A 24,872-nucleotide genomic window follows, 5' to 3' on the forward strand; every position below is an offset into this window, starting at 1 on the left:
CAAGACACAAAAATCAAAACAGAGCGCGAGGACAGAGGATATGAAAAAGCTGTGGATAGAAATTCTTGTGTGGGAAGGGAGGAAAGAAAGACTTCCTCGGGAGCGGGATGGTCCCAGAAATGATGATAGAGGTGACCGTCAAAGACACTCTGGTGTTAGAGAAAGGGAATCCAGTCGAAAGGGACAAAATGGCCAAAACTTTGAGGAAGGCGATAGAGGTGACCGTCAAAGATACTCTGATGTTAGGGATAGGGAATCCGATCGAAAAGGACAAAATGGCCGAAACTTTTGGGAAGGTGATAAAGGTGACCGCCAAAGACACTCTGATGTTAGGGATAGGGAATCCAATCGAAAGCGACAAAATGAAAGGGATGGATTTAGGGAACGGTCCAGGAGAGATTACTCGCCGAATGATTCCTGGGACAGAAGTTCGGACAGAAATGCAGATCGCAATGGCAGCTTTTCCAGAAGAGACAATGACAGAAGCTTGGATAGAGAAAAACCTCGACACAGGGACAAAGATTTTGAACATTCTAGAAGAGATTTGGACAGATCAAGAGACAATCATGATAATTCTCTTAGGGATCGTGATAACTATAGAAGTGACGGCTATGGCGATAATTCTAGGAGTGAACATTATCGTGATGCAAATGACCGATCACAATATTCTGAACGAAGATCTGAAAAGTATTTGAACAGTGATCGTGATTATGAACGATCTCGAAATTATGAAAGATCAAGAGATTCTTATCATGATTCAGATAAATATCCCAGTCGTGCTTCAGATAGATATCGTGATAGACATTGATCCTTATTTTGAATAAATAATTTTTCATCCATTGTAGCTTATATTTCCTTATTCTGATCATATTTAAAAGATCCTCAAACAACACCTTTAACTTTTAACACATATGAAAATAAATCAAGTTGCATGTTAAAGAATTGGACAATTGGCTGACATGCTGTCTTGGCAGGATTTCTCTTATTGCACACTGCTTGCTGTAATCTTCTTGAGTTGCAGAAATCTAGGACAGAAAATATGGCTTGATTCCAATATGATTCCTGCAAGACAGGCCAAAATAATTGATAATTTGTTTAATTTGACATAGAATTCTAAAGAAATAATTTTTACATGGACAGATATAGAATCACAAATAGACACCATTGGATCATCATGCATTACCTCCCTTCATTAGGAAATGATTGCAGATCAGGGCTGTTGATTTGTCAAATAAAATTTGCCAGACATGTTCAACTCATCATTTTGAGGTGGCTAAATGTGATTTTTATGTTTATAATCAAACCAAAATGTATAATGCTTGGCAAAGCTTCAATAAGCAATTTCCAAATAAGCTTAATTGTCCGTCACATAGATTTCCAATCAACAGCCCTGACGAGATGATCTTTTAGGGTATTGACTAGGGGAGTTTATCCCATTATTATGAACAATGCTAAGTCTGTATGATCTTCACTTGATAACTTTCAACTTCAATGGCTGCCCATTATGAGCCCTACCATTACAATGGAAGACAACATTCCAAACTTTGCCCACTGAGAACATCAGAAGCATTTTCTCATCTTGGACAATTGTGGGAAAGAAAATTTTTGGCACTAACTTAACACAGATTACACATAGTCCATTTCGTTATTCCAAATTGGTGCTCAATACTAAGCAGCAATCGAGATTCACTATTCCTTCCTTACATCCATCCATGTGAACCACACCCCATAAACCACACACAAAGAGAATTATTCAGCATTCGAATTAAAATGCAGCCAACACCTTTTATTCATCTAAGCATCCATCCAAATATCAAAATGATCTTCCAAAACAGATTTCAAACTTTCTCCCAAAATCCATCCAAACTTGTCGAAAATTCCTTCACTTGTCATACCGAGACCAGTTCAGCAAAACCATCAAATTTAACCTAGAAAACTTTTCATAACTGCCATACACCAAATATGTTCATCTAACCCTGCAGACCTGTTTAGCATTCAAATATGTTCATCTAATCCAGCAGACCTGTTTAGCATTCTTATAAGTTCATCCAAGCTGGCAGACCTGTTCACCATCAAATAAGTCCATCCAAGCTAGCAGACCTGGTCACCATCAAATAAGTTCATCCAAGCTAGCAGACCAGGTCAGCATCAAATAAGTTCATCCAAGCTAGCAGACCTGTTCACCATCAAATAAGTTCATCCAAGCTAGCAGACCTGTTCAGCATGCTAATAAATCCATCCTTCATATTATGTTCATCCAAGTCTGCAGACCTGTTCAGCATTCAAATATAGAGAGATTATGATCAGTTGGTTGTCAGGAGTAGAGTTTAATGCCGAAGTTTCTGTCCATACGTAATGGTAGAGTATTAGAGAGAGCTGACACCTCCCAGTATAAAGAACGAGACAGGAATAGTTTATATAATAGAGCACCTGCTAGAGACTGCACTAGGACTACACTCATAGTGATTAACTGAAATAGAGAACATTGGTAGTTAAAGCTCAGTTTTCAAGATGGTGATATCATTATTTAGGGCACTTCTTTAATAACATCTAGTTTTTTTTTGAAGGGAGGATATTAATTTGAAATTGAGATAGTATTTAACTTTAGTTACATTACTTCCAAAAGTTATATCAGTTCATTTTCGTTAAATTGTAGATGAACCCCTCAGTCAATTCTTTCTTTAGAAAAGTGATATACATTGCAAAAATTCAGTCCCATAAGACTTTCAAGGCAAATTTTCATAAGTTTATCTCTTTCCCTAAACCTATTCAATGCTGACAATAGTGCTTCTAACACGATATTGGTTATCAAATAATTAATAATGCAAATTATGGTACCTTAAATCTTAGATATTCTGGAAGAAGCCATGAAACTGCTACTGCAGCAGGAAAACATAGAAACCATAACATACATAACTGTAATATAAAGTGATCATAGACAATTTATAAAACAAAATCTCTGGCTAAGTAAAGTCATTACATTTATTTTCTTTCAGCACAAGTTTGAGGGAGCGTTATGCCCGTTAATTGATTTTTTGGGGTCAGGATTAGCAAGCTCAAAGCCATTTCAATGTGCTTTGGATGATATCAGTGTTGCTGATACACATAAAAGAAAACACTTAACAATCCTGTACTGGTGGACAACTCCATCAATTTTTACAAATTTCTTCAAAGCATTAAGATTGATTTAATTTAGAAACAAGACTTACCTTAGTAAAAGTGCCATAAAAACCTCTTTTTAAAGAACTTCTTTCAGCTGATATAGTAGTATGAAGATTCCAGGCAAATAAAGCTGCCAATAGAATTCTCAGCACGACTAGAGCTATGCCAGCATAGCTTCTATGTGCATGGAACATTCTATGTCCCCTGTCTTGATATTGTTCAGAAAGAAATAATATACCCTGAAAATTTCAATAAAGCTTATAATGTGGAAGTTGAATAGGTCAGTCAGTAGTGAGTTGGATTGTCATCTGCTAGGCTATTTGGCGCCTTGAGTTTGAATAAGAATTTGAAGTAAGGAAAATTCTGATGCCTGTGCCAGCACTTCCAAGAGTTAGCGCGGTGCGGTGTCTGCTTTCAACCCGTACCCATTAAAGCTACTGCATTCGATCACTTTAGCTTAAATTTCTTTGGTAAACATTCACTTGGCCATTTAAAAAATACCATGAAAATGTTTACTAAAGGATACTAACCTGAAGAATACCTAGCACGCCAACAACTTTAGCTGCTGGTTTTTTACTGATAGATGATAGGTGAGAATATCTACAGTGAGCACTAGCTAGAGTCCAACCCAATGATAAACTTAATAACATATATAACATAGCAAACTGAGACAACACATCAAAGACTGAAATAGAATATCATTTAGAATTAAGGGGCAGAGAACAACAAAATCAGGAGGTGTTTAATAGTTTAAATCACTTCTTTCATTACAAAGCACATGAATAACACAGAAGAATTAGTTTTGATTAACTCACTTCTACAATAAGTACTTTGTTTTAAAATAGTCAGTTCTACCATAATAACTTCATATGTCTTATTCATGTGATTTGAAAGATTACAAGATTATATGCCAAATAGTTTTAGAAAGAAGACTTACGTTCAGAAAGTAATTCCTTAAAAGGTGAACCCATTCCATCTTTAGAATAACTGAAAAAAAAAATCAGACATGTTCACAAACACTTTAACATCATAGCTCTGATACTAGACTTGATAGCTAACATACTCTAAGGTATTTGAAGATTGAGTCACGAAACCTTTTTGAAAACAATGCCTGCTTTTCGGACTCTGAGTAACAGACATTTATCAAAAGCAAAATGGCTCTCAAGTCTTAAAGATTCAAACTGGGTACAAACCTGCGTAAATGAAGCATCATTAAGAATCCACCAACAGCTTGTAGACAAACAGACGCTGTAAGTAGCTGTATAACTAACTGCATTGGTCCACCTTTACTCAATGTTTGATATAACCTAGGAGCAAATATACAGGCTAATACAAAATAACCCAGAGTTAATAGTTGATAGAACCTGTAGAGACCTGAAAATAACCAATTGAAAATATTAAATATTTCATGCAGAGGAACGCCCATTTGATCCATAGTTGAGGAAGGACAAATGTGGATCTTTTTTAGCAGTATACTTTTTTATCTTCATCTAACTAATGACATGAAATTTCATGTGCAGCTTTTCTGGTGCATTTGGATAATTTTTGATATCATTGATTCTGAATGGTCAAAATATATGTTGAATAAGTTTCAAAAGCTTTTTACATGCCTGAGGAGATCATGCACATTCTGAGCTAGATTCTCGTGGCATTTGCACAAAGGGAAATAAAACGCAAAAGACCTAAGGAATCCCCCCAAAAAATGACTTTGACCTACCTGTGACATCATCACCAAAATGTTCAGTGGGATTCCCCAAAGAATCAGGGTTATAAAAGCTGATATTATATTCTACATAGTTAGGTATTTCCCCTGGTAGTTTCAGTTTACTGTCATCACAAGTAAATACATCGCTATATACTACATGCCAGATCCGGGGCCTCACAAAATGGGACACACTCAAGTTTCCTTTAGTGGCATTCAAGTGATCTGAAAGAAAAGGGTCAGACAATTCATTCAGATGTAACCATGGTCACTATAATCCATCTTCTATGTCAAGCTATACTTTGTACCAAGTTGGTTTGTAATAGTATAGATGACTGCAGTCAATCAAATTTTTATTCTGGTTCGAATCAACACATCAACAAGAAAAGGTTTTTTTTTATTGAAGGTAGAATTAAGTAATTAGGGCTTAAGCTACGATTACATGTGTAACTCAAACTCAAAACCGTCATTGTATAAAGGAAACCGAGTTGTAATTTCATCATGGCTACATTTAACTGAAACTGGACATGGCTAACCTTGTCATACTTACATACAAGTCTAGCTTTATCAAGCTGGCGTAAACAATTATCATCCTGTCTAGCATCTCTCCAATCTTCATTTAGATACAGATATAAATAGACAGGGTGGTTACCAGTTGTGTTGATAGAATATCTTAACTCAGCATTTCCTGTAATGAAAAATCAAATGTTCAATCCTGATTATTGATGTTAATGTGTAGCCTAGGTATCCTGTGCTTTTGATAGTCAGCTTTCATCCTAAAACTTAGGCTGTGAGTGTAGGCATTGCACGCAATCAAGACACAATAGTGTGCCTGTCCTGAATTGAACACCCCTCATAACTCTACTGAACTTTTCCTCACAAGCATCCTTTGTATCTATATGAAACTTGATAAATATGTATGATTGGAAGAGCTCATTTGTAAGAAAGGGGTTTTTGTTGTTTCTTGTCATATTATGTCAAGCAAAGCACTTAATACTTGGAACAATTTTTACTATAATATTAATAATTATTTTATGCCAAATCATTCGTTTGTACAGTTTTCAGATCTCAATGAAACACAAACAGATTAAAAAAAAGTCAAAAGTTTCTTCTGACTTCTGAAACAGACTCCCAGATGGACAACTTGGACAATGAGGTAATATAAAAAGGCAAACATAAAAAATCGCAGATCCCAAACTGATACTTAATGGATTTAGTCAACTTACCATGAAAACAAAATGAGGAGATGTATTGGCCTCCTTCAGATTGAGCAGTGTACGAATTTAACACACCGGAGGTAGACTTGCAATCTGTCAATTTGAGATGTAAACACAGCAGAAAAATGTAAACAAAGAAAGTATAATCGTTTAGCATGGTACAAAATCAGTTTTTAAGCTATTTTCCAAAGTTTTTCATTGAAATTTATTGCAGACGAGTTAGCACCGGATTTCTGACCGATTTCTTTCACAAAATATCGATATTTCTTAATTATTTTTAACACCATTCGGTATCAGCATTTTACGCTTTAAACGTGTCGGGTATGTCGTAAAAGTGTCAAAAATAAAATATACAAAACATGTAGAATTTCGAAATATAGTTCAAAAGAGTGATCAATGTTTTACAAGAAATGTGATGAATAATATTTTTGATGTTTAAATCGTTAATAAATTGATCTTTTTGAAAATATATCTTTTGACGATTGTCGCACTCAAATTTCTATTTTCGGTAACGGATACCTCAATTTTTAGGATCTGACAAATAATAGGATTTTCCCGAAACGCAACTATTCTGTATACCATTCAGTGCAATATATGATAAAATTAAAATAAATTGCTATTTATCAGAAATAATAAGATGTTGATAATGTTGGTAATGCAATACGCTCCAAGGAATTAAAACCTGTACTTTAAAGGGATTGTAAAGAGGTTTTCTAAATTTGTTATGTGCATCAGGGACACTGATAGCATCAAATTGCACCATTCCGATTTTCAATCAGATGTCTGTGGTTACTGCAATTCCACTTAAATTTAGTGTTTGATAATGTCATTAATCACGAATTCAAGCATATTTTGGGATTAGTGATGTCATCAAACATTTGGGCCTATATTTTGTGGAATTGCCAGAACCACAAACGCCTGACCTATATGCATAAAAAAGTTAGAAAACCTCTTTACAATTCACTTTCTAAGTAGAGAGAGAAAAGTTGAAAAATACCTAAACCCAAAATCAACCACTAATTCTTGAAATATAAACCAAGTTTACAAATAAAATACCAAATGACAACCAATTTTATATATAAATTTATAAAAAAAGAAAACTTAACATACAAAATGATGGAACAAGATATATTTTCTCTAATTGACTTCTGAAATATTTTAGTAATTTTCTTGCATTCCAGTTCATCTCATTCAAGAAATGGGCTAAAGGAATGGGAGAGAAGCCAATTTAACTCAATATGTTCTAACTTACTTCGAACCTAATGCTAGCTGTCAGTCAAAATGTCACATGATTGTGAAATTCTTAACAATTAAGTGAGATACTTTAAAGAAAATTTGGCCAATGCTGATTAGTTAGGTTCTAATGCTGGACAGTTTCAACTTCTTCAATAGAACCTGTTACTTTAACTTCAGATTCATTTAAAATTTCTAAATCATTATTATTTGCCGCCACAATAAATTTAGCAAATTCTTCTGCTTTGAAAGTCTGAGTTTTGCCGTCCTCGCTTGGCTGAATGAGATAACGAATTGTTTGCCCTTCATCTTCCACATCTATCATCATGGGTTCATTTCCTGAGGTGACGATTTCATTTGAACTGTCCACGGAAGCAGGAGCTTCATTGCCCTTATCATAGTCATAAATATAAGCCACATTTTCTGAATTTTCCACAAATGAGGAATCTGCTGCTTCTTGACCCACAGCAGCCTGAACTAACACATACTCCTGATCAGCATTATTCAAATTCATGTCTATTTCTTCTAAGTATTCTACACCTTGAGAATTCCGTTCACCATTTCCACTAACCTCTGTTGCCAGATTTTCACTTGACGTCTCCAATGTCAACTCTTCTTCCTCTTCTGCCGTCAGTTCTTCCTTATGTGTCACATTACGATGCCGACTCAAATATGGTCGTCTAAAAAATCCCTGAGGACAATATCGGCATTTGAAAGGAAAAGTGTCTGCATGAAAGGAATAAATATGAACAATTAATTCTGCTTTGTAGAAGAACCGTTTTGTACACGAAGGACAACAAAACATTTCGTCCGGAGTTTTGAGGTATTTGTTGTGGGCTGGTTTTTGCCGAGGAACTTCAAAGTCCTTTTTATCATGTACATGGCTCATGTGATTTACAAGTTCTTTAGACTGCTCGAAAGATAACTCGCACAATTCACATTTGAATTTAAAAAGTTTAAAATGAACCCTTTGAACATGTGAAATCATGCTGGCTTTTTGACTGAAAGGTCGGCCACAATAAGAGCAGTGAAATTGTTCTGATTGGGTATTATGAAGTAGGCGAATATGTCTTTGAAGATTAAATTCGTGCCAGAAACCTTTTCCACAAACATCACATTTCATTTTCTTTTCAGAATCTCCATGAATCTTTTTGTGTCTGTTTAACTGAGAATTTCTATAAAACTTTTTATGGCAAATGTTGCATTCAAATTTGTAAATTCCTTCATGGATTTCTTCGATGTGTTGCTTTAGCGTGCTGGCGAATTTGTAAGAGGCAGAGCACAAGTGGCATAAATTATTCTGTGCACCAGCATTTTCTCCATGCATTGTCAAAACATGGCCTCGCAGAGAGTGGATATGCTTATATTTTTTGTCTGGGTTGTCACAAAATAAGCATGTCAAATCACTGTGCTTCTCATTTTCATGAGCTCTGAGATCTTTTTTCCTTGCAAATATTTCACTATTTGGACACAAAATGCAGATGATTTCTTGTCTTTCTTCTATGATATTTTCCAAAGGATCTATATGAACTGTCATATCAGAGGCATTTTCTACATTCACTGCTCTTTCCATTGCTGCCACTTCGCACAGAGTGTTCAGTTCAGAATGATTTTGCTTCAAATTTGCTTGTGACTTGTCCAGTTTTTTTTCACTATCTTTTACATGAACACTCGATTCAGAATTTATACTATCCATTTCTTCAGAACAGCTTTGGTCAAGTTGGTTGTCCAAAATTTGATTCGGTTCTTCTTTGCCACCATCAAATTTAAGAAATTCTTTTTGGAAGTCATTTACAACAACTTCCTTGGCGATGGGTTTGGCATCATTGTCAGACTCAGATTCAAAATTGTCATCAGCTTCTTCCATCTCTAGTTTCATAATCTTGGACGACAGTTTCACGCCTCTTAAGGAATATCTTCCAGAATTGGAATTACTTTCTGTTTCTTCTGGAGCAGGCATTGATAGTTTTGGTTTTGTAGAATTTTTCGGTCTTCCTCGTTTTCTTGGAGGAGGTATTTGACTTTCACTCTGTTCTTCTCCATTTGAAGCCTCTTTAGTAGAGAGTTTAACCATCTCTTCTGCAGAAGTTTCAGAGAAGTTGGAAAAATGCCATTTTATTGGCGAACTTTTATTTTTGAGAAGGCTTTTTGATATTGCTTTGGTTGAGAAAGAAAATAGCAGAGCAATTATGGGGTCGTCTTCTACTGCCTCTCGGGCCGATTTTTTAACTTGTAAAAAACAATCAGCTTCGTTCAATTTAGAAGAGAAGTAATGATTGTCATTCAAAGCAGTAATGTTCTTCAAAAATGAACATGGAAAAGCCAGTTCTACATTCGAAAAGTTTCCTCCAAGAGTTGACATCTTACTTATTTTGTTGCAATACGCTCAAAATGAGTATATTCTATAGAATAATGGCATCAAAGTTCTTTTTGGGAGACAATACAAAAGTGAAGTTTAAAAATACAAGAAATAGATTCTGCCATTTTCTTAGTTTCTCACGGGCACCCTTTTCTACCTCCTTTATGAAGAGTTTCCAGGACTCGGACCACAAATAATTTAAACCTAATTTGATTTATATCGTTTTTGCTGAATCAAACAACGCGTATTCTTTAAATGATGTGAAATAATATCATTTCGAATAAAAGTGACAAGTAGACAATAAAAAATCTTCATTTTGGTGGCAAATTTTAAATTAAACACCAATTGGTTACGGTTTGAATAAAGAATTGGCTACGAATTATTGCTACGAGTTGCCAGAGCTACGATTTTTATGTTTGTCAAATTTAAATTCAGTGCGCTTTCTTGTGAAAACAAAGATTAGCTCTTAAGAATATGGACTAAACTGTATCAAAACTTGAAGACAAGAAACTAAATTAACAGTTTTTTCCAAAATTTTATGGTTATGAAACCATGTTACGAAACGTTTCATTACTGCGCATGTGTCACGACCTTTTGAGTTCAGAGCAGTAGACAGAAGAAAGTTCATAGTAGTTTGTTGCTACGTTTCGATCAAGTTGGCACGTCAAAATGTTGCGATCGGCTAATTTTATCACGAAAGTCGCTTCATTTGCTGCTAAAGAAAGTCAGCATAAGATCACAGGGTAATTTGTAGTTTTGTTTATGTAGAATTTCATTGAAAAACATTCATTGTAATGCCTATTTATTTACTTTCATTTGTTGTGGACTTTGAACCCATCATTGCATAGTAGTTGTACTTTTATGTCATTGGACGAATCAAAATATGAAGAAGAAGAAAGGAGACATATGCTTTGCCAACTATGACACATTAAAGGTTGAAATCCCCTTTTTTATGTCCTAGGGTATTGGATATAGAATGTCCCTTTATTTGAAGAAATTCAGAGATGTCAACAAGCAAACTCTGATAAGATGAGTAGCTTAATTCACACAGTTTATGACAAGTGAAAAAATATAGTCATATGGCAGTGAAAAAAATGAAGCTTGCCGTCTGATTCATTCTGTTGTCTAACAAATTAAGATCTACTTTATTTTTCAGAATATGTAGCAGTGTTGTCACTTCAAAGCGCTATTCCAGCACTGATGATAAAAAGGTATACAATTTACTTAATTCTGGACCATTTGAAGGACTGACATTGGACATTCTTGTACATTAGTCAGACATAACTGGCAAAAGTAACTTGGGAAATTGCAGGTACAATTTCTTAATCTTGAACCATTTGAAAGAACATCAGACTTTTTAGACCTAAGTCAGACATAACTGGCAATGAATAAAAACTTAAAAATGTTTACCAAGTATAGATCTGAGAATAAAACTTGATTAAATAACAAAACTAAAATATCTTTTAACAAAAAGGCCAAGGTTCAAAGTCTAATGTAAACCTTGTCCTCATTAGTAAGATTCAGATAGATATATAATTTTATTATTATACTTAGGATATTGGTCAGATTTAATGCTTGACTGACTTTAGATGTCATTAAGGTCATTTACATAAACTGACTGACCACTTGTCATGACAGTGACCACTTGACCTATTAAATCTATTAATTGATAGATTAGGACAATGGTTGATTGAATTTGTAATTAATCCTATTTGATTCTTACCTTATCAATCAAGTGGGATTAATAAAAGACAATGCAATGTTCCACATATTTCATCAATTCATTACAATTTTAGAATATATTTTGAAACATGCCATAATTCCTCAGGAACTTTGAAGATTGATTCATTTTCAGGACTGCTGGTATTTCAAAAATTCAGTTCCAAATTTTAAATGACTGTTTCACCATTTCAGACTTTGTTTATTTAGGATGATATTTTGACCATGGCTTGGCCTATGCTTATTTTTTTGTGCTCTTTTCATTTCAGTCTATGTCCTCATTTGGGTTGAATTTATTTAAAGGAAAAATAGCCACTGATCAAGTTTTCCCTTTTCCTGAAGGTAAGAAAGGCCTAATTTCTTATCTTACCCAATGAAATGATTATTAATTAAAACAATACCAATTATTGAAAAAAAAAAAGCCCAAGAAATTGTTAGAAATAACAGTGGTATTTTTTGTTTTTTGCACTGAAACATAAAAGTCTGGAAGAAGCACATGTGAGAATTCTAAGAAAACTGTTTACTCCCTTTGAAATTATGTAAAAATGGAATTTAAAACACTTAGTACTACTCATTATTATTTTAAAAGTACAGACTTTGGGTAACGTTTAAGTGACTTTAATCCATGTATATTTTATCATTTCAGTATTAACTCCCGATCAAAAACAAACTCTACAGGAACTGGTTGATCCAGTCTCTAAATTCTTTGAGGTAAATATAATAACTTCCTCTTTCAACAGACAAAAATTCTTGACATCTTGAAGCAAGAATCAGATTTTCAGAAAGTTCTTGGCATGAATTAGAAGGCTCGAATTTCGACGGTGAGCTGTGAACACTATTACTGATTAGCTTAGCTAAAGATTCCTGTTTCTGAGGCTAAAGTATGATTGGTCGGCAAACATGTACCTCATAGATATTTAGAAAATTCCTAAGAACATTTTCAAGACTCTAGCAGATATGAGTACAGGATCTAAATTATTTTTATTTTTTAGGAACAAAATGATGCGATGAAGAATGACAGTATTGAGAAAGTGGAAGATGAAACAATGGAAGGTCTTAAAGCCATGGGAGCCTTCGGTCTACAAGTTCCAACTGATCTAGGTAAATTTGATCATCTTTGAATATCATGGAAAATCCTCATAAAACAGGGCCTAGTTTTTCTGACTCTACTCCTGTTGATAACTGTTAAAATATCTATCCGTCGCTGGAATAGAAGCATATGTTTCAGACTAGTGTCCAAATTGTTAATGTGCATGATGTTATCTTAAACTGATTTAGAAGAAAAAAGAAAAATTTATAAAGTGTTAAAGATTTCCATCTGGGCTGCTATAATCCACATGAACATGCCTATCTTATATACAATGATATTTTTTTGCAGGTGGTCTAGGATTAAGGAACACCCAATATGCCAGACTAGTAGAGATTGTAGGTGCTCATGATTTAGGTGTTGGTATTACACTAGGTGCTCATCAGGTAAGCAAATATTACACCCAGTTTCAAAATAGCTATATGATATTAATGAGCTAGGGTCAATTATGTTGGATTTTGTCTTTTTTTTAACCACAGTTCTAAACTGGTTTTGTTAAATTCAGTGTATTTTTTTGAAAAGAAACGACACTTTTGATTAATCAACCTTAGAATTGATTTCTAGAGAACTTTACATACGTCATGATTGCATTGCTCAGATTTTATAGGCTCACAAAAGACAAGAACTAAATCTTTTCCATTTCAGTCAATTGGGTTTAAAGGTATATTATTATTTGGTAATCCAGAACAAAAAGCCAAATATCTACCTAAACTAGCCACTGGAGAAACTGTAGCAGCCTTCTGTCTTACTGAACCTCAGAGTGGCTCTGATGCTAGTGTAAGTATAATTTGAGTCAAGTTTAGGGAAATTTCCCTTATTGTACACTGCATGACCTCATATAGGGCAGTACGGTATTGCCTTAGACTCAAATTCATTTAATTTCCCAATTCGGCAAAGACCAGTAGGATTTTGAAACTTCATTTAAATTCCTAGGGTCCAAAAAGAATCAGGAAGTATAGCTCCATGTCATTCTATTTTTAGTCCATCCGTTGTCGAGCAGTTCTCTCCCCTGATGGCAAACACTACATACTCAACGGTAGTAAGATTTGGATCAGTAATGGTGGTCTGGCTGAAATCTTTACTGTATTCGCTCAGACGTCAGTGAAAAGTGAAAAAACTGGAGAAACGAAAGATAAAGTTACTGCTTTCATTGTAGAAAGATCTTTTGGTGGTGTAACTAGGTAAGCTCTTTTATTAAGGAGGATTGAAAGGTCTGTGCTTTACTATGGAAACAAATTTCCCTTATCTCTTTTGTGGGATTTGATATATATATAGATTAACACAGCACATTCAGATTATTCAACTTTGAATCTCCACAGTGATGCAGAATTTACGGGCTGATATTGCCAGAAGTTCTGATCCATACTGTAGGCTTTTGCCTAGTAGATCCTTTGCATGCCATTTTGGCCATGTAATTTGCTTTAGTGTAGTGCTTTATAGTCTATCAATGAGGAAAATTGAAGTTACATGACTCTTGTTATATATTTCCAGTGGTCCCCCAGAAAAGAAGATGGGTATTAAAGCCTCCAACACAGCTGAAGTTTATTTTGAAGATGTCAAAATTCCAGTTGAAAATGTTTTAGCAGGTACCTAGCATTTTGATTTGAACTCTTGCTCACTGGCCCGAAGGACAGGGTTCAATCATGGCAAAAGTCATACCTTCAGATTTCTCAACATGGCTTCCCCTTGTCAGTGAAGTAGGTTGGGGCATCTAGTTGTATGGATGGGACAATAAACTGAGGCCCCGTGTGTTACAGGCTGTGCGCGTTAAATGTCCCTCTACAGTTGGAAATAAAAAAAAGAATAGGCCAATGCTGCTGTCCTTGAAAAATTTCCCTCATTACACACTGCATGGCATTGCCCGTCTTCATTAGCACAATCATGATGTAAAACTAGTTTCATTTCATTTCCAAATCAGGTCAAAATTGTAATCTACTATTTGTTGTTTAGGTGAAGGAGGAGGGTTTAAGGTAGCTATGAATATTTTAAATAATGGAAGATTTGGAATGGCTGCTGCTCTATCAGGAACTATGAAATACTGTATTCAAAAAGCTGTAAGTTTCAATAAGAATTTGTTGCAAGTATGGATGTCATTTCTCAATGAAAAATTCAACATTTGGGGGAAAAGGGAGCCCTGGATCTCAGATTTTGATTCTGAAAGTGTCATAAATAGTTCAGAAATTGTGCTCTCAAAAATATTTGTCTATTAAAAACAGATTTATAGAATTATTTTTAATTTTGTAGGTAGAACATGCAGCCAGTCGAACTCAGTTTGGTCATAAAATTCATTCATTTGGTGTAATTCAAGAGAAAATAGCTAGAATGACTATCTTACAGTATGTTACAGAGGTAAATATATATTTTTATAGGCCAAAATATGCCTAGAACTAAAAACAATTAAAGGGGTACAAGGTTTTTCAACTCAATTTCCTCTGTCAGTGAAGCCTGTAGAAGGGGCTGACATGTAAAAAGCGTCTAGTTGTTCAGATAGGACAATAAACCAAGCCCTGTGTGTTAGAGGATGTTCAAATTAAAGACACTTAGTATTAAAGTAGGTTAATGCCGCTGTCCTGTCCTGGCAGAAATTCCCTCATTGCACACTGCATTGGGTTTCCCGGTCTTCATAGCTCAATCAGGAAATGGAAAACTCATTTCATTTTTTTACAAATGGAAGTAAACAATACCTGATTGTATTTCCAGTCAATGGCCTATATGATATCAGCCAATATGGATCAAGGTTCAACAGAATTCCAAATAGAAGCTGCTATTAGTAAAGTCTTTGCCTCCGTAAGTAGCCGTAATATATTCAATTCCTAAGCCCTTCAGCTTATTTCTAATTGTCTTCAGTCAGATGGATCATTTGATATCAATTTGGTTGGCATAGGTACCACAGGTGTTGACTTGTGGTACTATTTTCTGGACATGGCAGACCTCTTTTTGGCTTATTACCTATGAGATACAGCTAGTTCCTACTTGCATGAGTATTCAAAGTGTTTTAAATTCTAAGAGATGAATGCTTGAACCTTTTAAAGGTTGAGAAACTCAATCTCAGAGTGTGATAATGTATAACACAAGGATCTAATGGATTATTTCAGGAAGCTGCCTGGTTCTGTGCTGATGAAGCTATTCAGATTCTTGGTGGTATGGGATACATGAAGGTAGGAAACTTTATTTTTAAGTTGAAATTACTCTTTGAAACTAATCCAGTTCCTTTCTGTTCAACAAAGAGCTAGGGTAGCACAGTGATTGACAGGATTATCTTATAAGCAACTAATGTGTGCTGATCATTTGTTTTTTAATACTTACTCAGTAAAGCCAAGCATTATACACATTGCCATGGTTACCATGTGTCCAAATAGAAAGGGAAGTAAGTCTAATTATCCCTTGTATGCAATGTTTGTACAAAGAAGGAAACTCGTTTCTAAGGAATGGAAATGTCAGGACAGATTTGGACATAAGATAACTATAACTTACTGTTTATGATTGCCTGCAAATGGATTCTGTTTTTTAATTATGATTTGGATGGTTGATAAAGACTATTCACTAATCTTTTTCAGGATTGTGGTCTAGAGAGAGTAATGAGAGATTTACGTATTTTTCGTATTTTTGAAGGAACCAATGATATTTTAAGATTATTCGTGTCGTTGACTGGTATTCAGGTATTCATATTTTATCTGTTTTGTCGGCTTTCAAATGTTCAAGGGAGCCACAGTGGCTCAGTGAGTAAGATGCTGGCTCGCTAACCTGAAGTTCCAGGCTTCAACCCCGGCATAGTTCGAGATAATACCTTCAGATTTTTCAACCCGGTTTCCCCCTGTAAGTGATGCAGCCAGCCTTGAGGGTGTAAATTGGTTACATTAAACCACTCTTGATCCAAAACTAAGAATGTAAAAGGTAATAATAAAAAGTGGCAAGACATGTGCCATGATATTTTGAGTATGTGTAAGCCAAACTAGAGGGTGGAAAGAGTTATTTGATTATTACAGTATGCTGGTGCATCATTAAAAGAACTACAGAAAGCCATGAAGAACCCCACAGCTAATCTAGGATTGATCTTTGGCATTGGATCCAAAATGGCTATGAGGTAAGCTTATTCAATTTTCTCTTCAAAAAAATCAAGTAGCCCAAAAACTGGATTTAAGCTCCACTGCAAAAGCCTGCCATTGTTGCCAGCTAGGCAAGCCTGATGCCACTCACTGTTCTAATTTTTTAAAATTTTTAATTTAGGAAAGTTGGTTTAAGTACTGGTGAATCTCTAGCACCCTATGTAGCTCCAGAACTCACTGATTCTGCTTCTAAGGTATGAAAAGTTTGTTTAATAGCAAATTCTAACAAAATTCATAAAAAGATTGATTCTAGATTTTGCATTCATTGGTTGACAATCACAGAATTTTCATGTGTTAGTTCGATTATTGTCATGATAGATCATGTCATTATGTCATCGGAGATCACAAATTTGTAGTTCATCGATAAATGAATGCAAAATTTTTCACAAAGGTTCATTGTAGCGTGTGACAATAAACTGTAAATATAAGAGAAAGCGAAAGTTGAACAATATCGTTAAATAGGCCTATTGTATCTTTCTTACCTGGCAATTCCCAGCACTAATGTTAAGTCTTCTTGTTTTCTGACAGGCCTCTCAAGCTATTGAAGATTTTGGTGCTACAGTTGAAAGCCTGTTATTAAAATATAACAAGAAAATAGTTGGTAAGCTGAAAAAATAGATCACATATTTCAAAAAATAACATCTTATAATTGACATTTTACTCAGGTAGCCTACTCATTGGATTAGATCTCTATCACATTGTGCAGTATGTAATGGTGGAAAATAAAAGAAAACAGCTCTTGGACAGCCAAACAGGAGCACATTTCTTTGCCCTATTTGATTTCCTCTTTGATATCAGATTGATTTGAATATGTCATTTTCAACAAAATTTTCCAAAGCATGTATATTCCTTTTTCTAACATGTCTTCCAAATTTTGTTTTGTAGATGAACAGTTTTTACTTAGTCGTTTAGCGGACTCAGCTATAGATATTTATGCTATGGTATCTGTGTTATCAAGAGCTTCACGAAGTCTCAGTGAAAAACATGCCTCAGCTCAACATGAAGCTACTATTGCCAACACTTGGTGTACAGAGGTAAGACACTTCTTTTATGAAGTTGCTATTATTGTTGAATGGATTAAAAAGAATTTTTCTGGCCTTTGGTAAGGGACTCCAAAACAGGTCTTGCAAATAGAGTAATCGTTAAATAATTTACAAAACCACTTTTGTTTTGATGAATCTCATTGGTCTAGAGCTTAATCTTGGACTGATCAAGGGTTAGAAGACAGAACTGACTTGAGATCCTTCAAGGGATCATTATGTTTCACAGAAAAAACAATGTCTGACATTAAGCTTAAATTGAGCTCTTTCCAAAAGGTGGCGATTTTATTTTTTGACTATCCCAATTCTCCAAGGCTAAATTAGATTCAATATTTTCAAGCAATGTAAATAATTAAGGAAATTAAACAAAAATCGGAAGTAAAGTAACAAAACTCAATTTTTTTTGTCCAATTTCAGGCTGCCATCCGCATCAAAAGTAACCTAAATGACATCAGTAATCCCACATCCGGCAAGACTTATAGAAACTTAGCCCAGATTTCTAAAGATGTGGTGGCCAATGGTGGTTTATTCCAACGACATCCTCTAGGATTCTAAATATATAGTCGTGTGTTTTGTGTGTTTGGTTTGAAAGAATTTGGTATAAATGTCAAGATCAAAACACCTGATGGCATTCTGAGACTGGATTTGAGAACTCAGCAACCCTTTTTAGAGAGTCCACATATTGCTCTGTGTGATGCTGGCTTGTTGATTTGAGCCTTGAAATGTCAAAAAGACACCATTTTTTTTATTATAACTCAAATTTGCGGATTTATTATCATAAATGCTCAGTAGCAGAAACACCCGATATCACACTGCTTTTGAGTGTTTGAAGTGAAAATTCTAATCTAAGAAACTACCATCTGCAAACACCATGTTTATTTTAGAGAGTCCACATGGGTTGTATTGTTATTCGAAAATTGTTATAGAAATATTAATTGTTGGCACCAAAAAAAAAATTTATTAAAAAAAATGGGTTCCTTTATGCCAATCTATTTTCTGATGAAAATATTATGCAATGTTTGAAAATTTTTTGTTTATGAAACATGAATTTTTGCATGGATTCCATCGTTATTTAAGTTATTATTTTTTTCTATGATATAAATATATTTCCCAAAAAAATTGAACTTGTTGAACAAGTGTATATCTTAACAGTACGTGTGTGTGTGTGGCGTAATTGATTAAGTTAAAATGGTTGTTTTATAATATATATAAAGATATGGCTAAACCTACAAGCTGTTATACAATTGCTATATTATAGTTGTATGTTATGTAAAATATCATCTTTGCATTGAAGGCAAACCCAAATTTATTTAAATATCTGAAATTTGGCTCTAGAAAAAAGAAAGTTGTGCAAAATCACCATTTGTTAGTTTTAAGCTACAAGATTAAAATATTTGCATTAAAGGCAAAAACAAAATTATTGAAACATTCAAGATTGGAATTCGCCATTTTAAATTTGACAAGCCTTAAAGATGGAAAACATAGAATTCTTAGAAACTAGCGCAACGGTTGTGAAAAGAGGCCTATTAAATTTGATTGGTTTTAAAAGTCAAGTACTTTTACGCACTTCTGAAGAAATTGATCATGTTTTAAAGAAACATGGCCCCAGACCCACATTTTTGAAAATCATTTAGGAATATCAGACTAGAATCTTGCCATTAACTTAAAATATCAAGAAAGTGACCACAGTTTCATCATCTGTATAAAATATCATCTAAGAATATTTAATGGAATTATTGACTCAGGTACTATAGTCATGGTGATAAAAGAATATCTAAAAAAACATTCACTTTGTTTTTTGCAATGCTGCCAATGCAAACTGTACAGTTAGATTTGTAAATAAATATATCAGAACTCAATATTACTGTTTGTTTTTAAAACCTTCGAACACTGGATGTGTGTTAGTCGTTCGGATGGGACGATAAAACTTGTTTGATATTATAAATCCTGTCGACAACACAATAATCTGGTGGTGGAAGCACAGACACATGTGAGTTTTTACTCAAAATTCGAGTCGGAGACAAAAATCTCCACCAAGACTGCTCATGTACCCACACCTTTACCCTTCTCAATGAAATTTTTTGCCCACAAAATTAAAGAATTTCACAGTTCATCATGGGGATGTAAAAACAAGAATCACAAAGTTTATATATTTATACTATATAATAAGTTAAGCCAAGATACATGTGCACATTACGGAACGATTCAAATCCTACACAGGAACAGTCCATTTCATTTTGGGTAGTTTTAGCACTAATGATTACTGTATCTGACCAGTATATTAAGACTTATTCCCATTATTGTTCAAGCCATACCCCCTTATAAATAAATAGATAGTACCCTGACACACTTAATTCAAATAGATCTGAGGTAGCTACTTTTTACCAGGATCAGAGTCCCATGTAGAAACTTATTGATTGGCTGGTTTGAAAATCACCTTACATAAAATTTGTCCTAAGATCCTAATACAAGGTTTAACTATTAAAGTGAAACATGGCAGAAAATATGTAACACGATACAAGTCTGGCTTATACAATATCAACAATCACGTATTTAGGGGGCCATGACCATCCCCTTAGGCCTCCAAAAGGTCTTAATTTGATGTGAAATTAAGCTCAACATTCATCTCAGGCCATCTGAAATCGTTGACTCAACTTCAACAACTTTGGGCCTTGCCTCGGAGAGACACCTCTCGTTTTTGGTCTTCCCCTCGGGCATTTTCACCCCTGAGTATCAACTACCATTTATTCTACCTTAAAATAATAGACTGCTCTTGTTTATATGTTGAATCCTACCGCAATATGCACAAAATCCCTGTTTGACTTAAATGATGATATTATTAATACAGTGTCAAAATGGAGTCTATGGTATTTACAATACAATTACAAATATTTCTACAATTTATACAACATTTACAAAATACAATTGATCAAAATTTATATTAAAACTAAATTCCTGGCAAAATAAGCTGAAATGAAATGGAGTTTTACATCCTACTTTTCTGCACCTGATTCAGCTAATGAAGAGAATCATTCTTGCCAAGGAATTAATATTTGAAATGAAATGGAGTCTTACGTTCTACTTTTCTGCACCTGTTATTCTTGGCAAAATCTTGGAGTTTAAACTTAACTTAAGCATGATGGTCAATGTACTTGGCATAAAATCTATAAAAGAAGACCTGATAGCACTATGCACTTGGAAATTTGACTACCAAGTGTCATTTAAGGTTCACATTAAGACCTGATGCCATTCTGCAATCAAGTTAGAAAACAGCATGGCATTTCGAGAGTTCACATGGTTAAATATATTGCTATTGATTTGTTTTGCATGATTAGGAAATTTTATTCAATTGTAAAATAATATTTGGTTTGCCATTTGGCAGCTACATGATTGTATTTACAAAATATACAGGCAAATATTACTTTCATTTACAAAATCACTTTTAAATACAAATTAATCTCTAATTTATTTCATCTTTGCAAAGAGGCCCTAATAAATATATAAAATGAAATGAATTTGATTACTTGCCGAATGAATTAAAGTTTTGTGTCTTGTTCTGCACTTTATTCTGCAAATGAAATGAAATGGAATAGGGTCATGATTGAGTTATTTTATTGTCATCAGCTATTGAAATGAAAAGGGATTTTATGTACTGTGTCCGCAAAGAAATAAAATGGAGTTTTATATACTGTGTCAGCAAATGAAATGAAATGGAGTTTTATATACTGTGTCAGCAAATGAAATGAAATGGAGTTTTATATACTGTGTCAGCAAATGAAATGAAATGGAGTTTTATATACTGTGTCAGCAAATGAAATGAAATGGAGTTTTATATACTGTGTCAGCAAATGAAATGAAATGGAGTTTTATATACTGTGTCAGCAAATGAAATGAAATGGAGTTTTATATACTGTGTCAGCAAATGAAATAAAATGTTTTATATACTGTGTCAGCAGATGAAATGAAATTGATTTTTTTTTTATATCTTTCTAATGAGTACATCATGGGCTTATGAAATAAAATGGATTCCTTTGCATCTTATAAAGCCCATGAAATGAAATAGATTTTCACAAACATCATACTACTGTTTTGCATCTTTTGGTTAATGAAATGAAATGGGATTTTTTATAATCTATAACATATGAAAGTGATTATGAATGAAAACAAACATGCCTTATATAATGAAATGATTAAATTGTTATAAATATAAAATGAAAGTAGACCCTAGACGAGTTTTAGGGTCTTTCTTTCTTTTTAATGGGTCGTTTACTCATGTGTTTATTCACAATTTCCTGGATTTTAGGTTTGTGGTCTAAAACTTTCAACATAGACGACTTCGCTTCTAATAACTGATCTACCAATAACTGGCATCTCTGAATATTTGCCTGAAAAAAAAAAGCTCAATTAGAAAACTTTGGCACATCAGGGTTCTTAATTAATTTCAATGAGTGGAGCTTCAAATAGTCATGATGTAATAGATGTGTTTACGTCTATATCATGCCCATTTAATATCATTTTCATAATCATGGCATATATGGAAAGACAAAGCTAAACCAAACTCTAAGATGCACTTGCCATGGTATCACAAATTTTCAAGTTTAAAGGGGATTCAAACCCCCAGCACCTAATTACCTAGCAGATGAAAATCCAACTCACTACCAACTGAGCACTAAAAAACAATAGGGATGGTAACAAACAAATATTAGGATATGAACTGCAATTTGACCAGAATTTTTGAACTTCTGTTAAAAACCAGAGTAAATATAAAATCTCACCTGTGCCATTTCATAAGGTTTATTGTAATCATTCTCTATTTTACCACCAGTAGGTATTTTAGGTTCAAATAAATGTTGATATTTGGTTACTCTTTCACAGATCTCTTTCTCTAGATCAACCTGAAATTTAATGCCTGAAATTATTATCTTGATCAAATATAGAAATACATGTTAGTAACCTCTCTACAGGAGGTGATAACATTGTGGTCTGAATTTACTTAAATCAAGAGTTATTTCCCTTCCTATAGAAAACTTTGCTTGCCTCATTTGACATATTTACTATTTTATTTTTTAGCTAAGGTATACCATGTTTAGTGGCAAGGTAAGAGTTTCTCTACGACTAGGGATACTTTCCATCAAGGTATTTCTCTCGGTGGGCAATATCCCCATGATCCGAGCTCTTTAAGCAAAAGTTTTAGTCTACAATTTTTCAATTTCAAACTTCATGTACGTAGACTTTGGTTTTTCTCAGACATTGTCGATCAAACTTTCTTTCAAGCACAAAAAATTCAAATGAAATGAAATTAATGGAGTTTTACGTCCTACTCTTCTGCACCATGTGGGCTAATGAAGACGGGTAACGCCATGTAGGGTGCCATAAGAGAAATTATACGATAGCGGCATTAGCCTGCTCTTTTTCGATTTCCAACTGTTGAGGGGTCTTTAACGTGCAGTCTGTAGCACACAGGGCCTCGGTTTATTGTCCCATTCAAACTACTAGATACTTTTTCCATGCCAGCCCCTCTTACCTACATCACTGACAGGGGGGAAACCGGGTTGAAAAATCCAAAGGTATTATCTCAACCTATGCCGGGAATGAACCCTGGACCTTCAGGTTAGCAAGCCACCGCGGCTCCCCACGAAAAATTCAAATCTTACCAAATCTTCTAATTGAGCTGCCATGTGATATAGTTTCCAACCACTAGATTTCTGTACAATTCCTTTCTGATTGGATAGTTCATTAACTGTGGGTCTTCTTTCCTCTGTAAGATAATACACATCAAATATAGAGAATATTGTATTATTTCTACATCTGACATCTTCAAGGGATTGTAAAGATATTTTCTGAACTTTTTAAATCAATCCGGGACATCAATTTGCACCATTCCAATTTTCAGTCAGATGTCTGTGGTTCCTGAAATTCCACTAAAACTAAACGTTATGTGATGTCACTATAGCAAAAACTGTTTAGCATTTCTTTTATCACAGGAACCACATACATGTATTACGAAAAATTTGGGATGATTCAAAAAGCATTCAATGGCCCTGATACACATAAAATCTCTGTAAATGTCTTGACTATATCATTTCTCTCCCTCCAAATAAATTTCCACTGTTTATTCATTGTTGATATCCAAAGGAATTTTCTATGATCTTACCTTTTGGTTTAACATCTGAAGCCTTTAAGAAATGATTATTTCTCGCTTTCCAAGTTAAGTTATAAAAGTTAAGTAAGGATATATGGGGTTTACATCGGTCTGTAGTCCATCTTACACCTTCTTCATCTACATATTCTATAATAGAAAGCACATAACAAAGTATGAAAAGACTACAGCTCGAGTTTAGAAAATGGCAACATAGCAGTTGAACCAATAGTAAATATGATAATTCTTTTGGACTTTTATTTCACATCCTCCTTGCAGTGTACAATGAAGGAAATTATCTAGGACAGCAGCATTAGTCTACTCTATTTGTATTTCCAACAGTTGACTTGACCCTCAGACCTGCATATGTGGCAGGGGTAACCTGGATTGAAAAATCTGAAGCCATTAACTCCCCAGGGCATGTTTCACAAAAACTTAATTTCCAATGACTTTAGTATTCTAGTAATCCGATTGGCTAATAGCTAAAACCAATTAATAGTTCAACTTCATAAGCCAATCATAACAATGTTTCTTAAAATTTTGGTTGAAAATTAGTTAAGATTTTGTGAAACAAGCCCCTGGACCTTCAGGTTAACCAGCTAGTATACAACTCACTGAGCCATTGTAGCACTCCCTTCACACTTGTTAAATATTTGTTATCGTTCCTTCCTTATAATCCAAAAATTTTTTGTTTTGGCATCTTATTGCTACAAAAGCTTGTTTACCATCCTACACCTATGCTCTGGACCTGGAGATATTTACCTGATCGCTCCTCCTTTATTTTAGGACTGTATTTATCTTTTTTAATTTCTGTTAAGCTTTCCATTTCTTCATCTTCATCATCTTCTTCAGTTGATGAGTTATCTTTTAATTCTTCGTTAGCATGTCTGAAATTATACGTTATAGAATAAAACTAACCAGTCTCACGACGGTCTAAACCCAGCTCACGTTCCCTGTTGGTGGGTGAACAATCCAACGCCACAAGCCAGTTATCCCTGTGGTAACTTTTCTGACACCTCTGATGTAGAAATGATTCTGGCATTATGGAGTCAAGAAAAATAATGTTTGTTGTCAAAACATCGCAGGTTTAAACCATAAATGTATAGCG

At 34.3% G+C, this 24,872-nt stretch overlaps 5 protein-coding genes across 5 annotated transcripts; 2 read left to right on the plus strand and 3 right to left on the minus strand.

Annotated features, from left to right (window-relative positions):
- Positions 1-292: 292 nt before the first annotated feature.
- LOTGIDRAFT_76680 (hypothetical protein) lies at positions 293-766 on the plus strand (the record flags this gene model as incomplete). Its single annotated transcript, XM_009046104.1, has 1 exon — positions 293-766. A coding segment is annotated over one exon (474 nt), but the record flags the coding sequence as incomplete, so codon positions are not given.
- A 1,548-nt stretch (positions 767-2,314) lies between these two features.
- On the minus strand, positions 2,315-5,114 carry LOTGIDRAFT_109564 (hypothetical protein; the record flags this gene model as incomplete). Its single annotated transcript, XM_009046105.1, has 7 exons — positions 2,315-2,470; positions 2,839-2,916; positions 3,210-3,401; positions 3,693-3,847; positions 4,100-4,149; positions 4,356-4,536; positions 4,880-5,114. Coding segments are annotated over 7 exons (1,047 nt in total), but the record flags the coding sequence as incomplete, so codon positions are not given.
- Positions 5,115-7,969: 2,855 nt separating this feature from the next.
- Positions 7,970-8,641, minus strand: LOTGIDRAFT_109370 (hypothetical protein; the record flags this gene model as incomplete). Its single annotated transcript, XM_009046106.1, has 1 exon — positions 7,970-8,641. A coding segment is annotated over one exon (672 nt), but the record flags the coding sequence as incomplete, so codon positions are not given.
- Positions 8,642-11,664: 3,023 nt separating this feature from the next.
- Positions 11,665-18,180, plus strand: LOTGIDRAFT_177715 (hypothetical protein; the record flags this gene model as incomplete). The annotated part of the gene is made up of 17 exons (XM_009046107.1): positions 11,665-11,734; positions 12,039-12,103; positions 12,385-12,493; positions 12,771-12,865; positions 13,125-13,256; positions 13,461-13,660; positions 13,971-14,065; positions 14,430-14,533; positions 14,724-14,828; positions 15,180-15,266; positions 15,575-15,637; positions 16,037-16,138; positions 16,466-16,563; positions 16,707-16,779; positions 17,114-17,186; positions 17,471-17,619; positions 18,043-18,180. The coding sequence occupies 17 exons, from the start codon at positions 11,665-11,667 to the stop codon at positions 18,178-18,180; spliced, it is 1,758 nt and encodes a 585-aa protein (XP_009044355.1).
- A 3,680-nt stretch (positions 18,181-21,860) lies between these two features.
- On the minus strand, positions 21,861-23,915 carry LOTGIDRAFT_109548 (hypothetical protein; the record flags this gene model as incomplete). Its single annotated transcript, XM_009046108.1, has 4 exons — positions 21,861-22,010; positions 22,401-22,520; positions 23,280-23,383; positions 23,780-23,915. Coding segments are annotated over 4 exons (510 nt in total), but the record flags the coding sequence as incomplete, so codon positions are not given.
- Between the last annotated feature and the right edge of the window lie 957 nt (positions 23,916-24,872).

Source organism: Lottia gigantea, assembly GCF_000327385.1.
Source record: "Lottia gigantea unplaced genomic scaffold LOTGIsca_10, whole genome shotgun sequence".
Lineage (NCBI taxonomy): Eukaryota > Metazoa > Mollusca > Gastropoda > Lottiidae > Lottia > Lottia gigantea.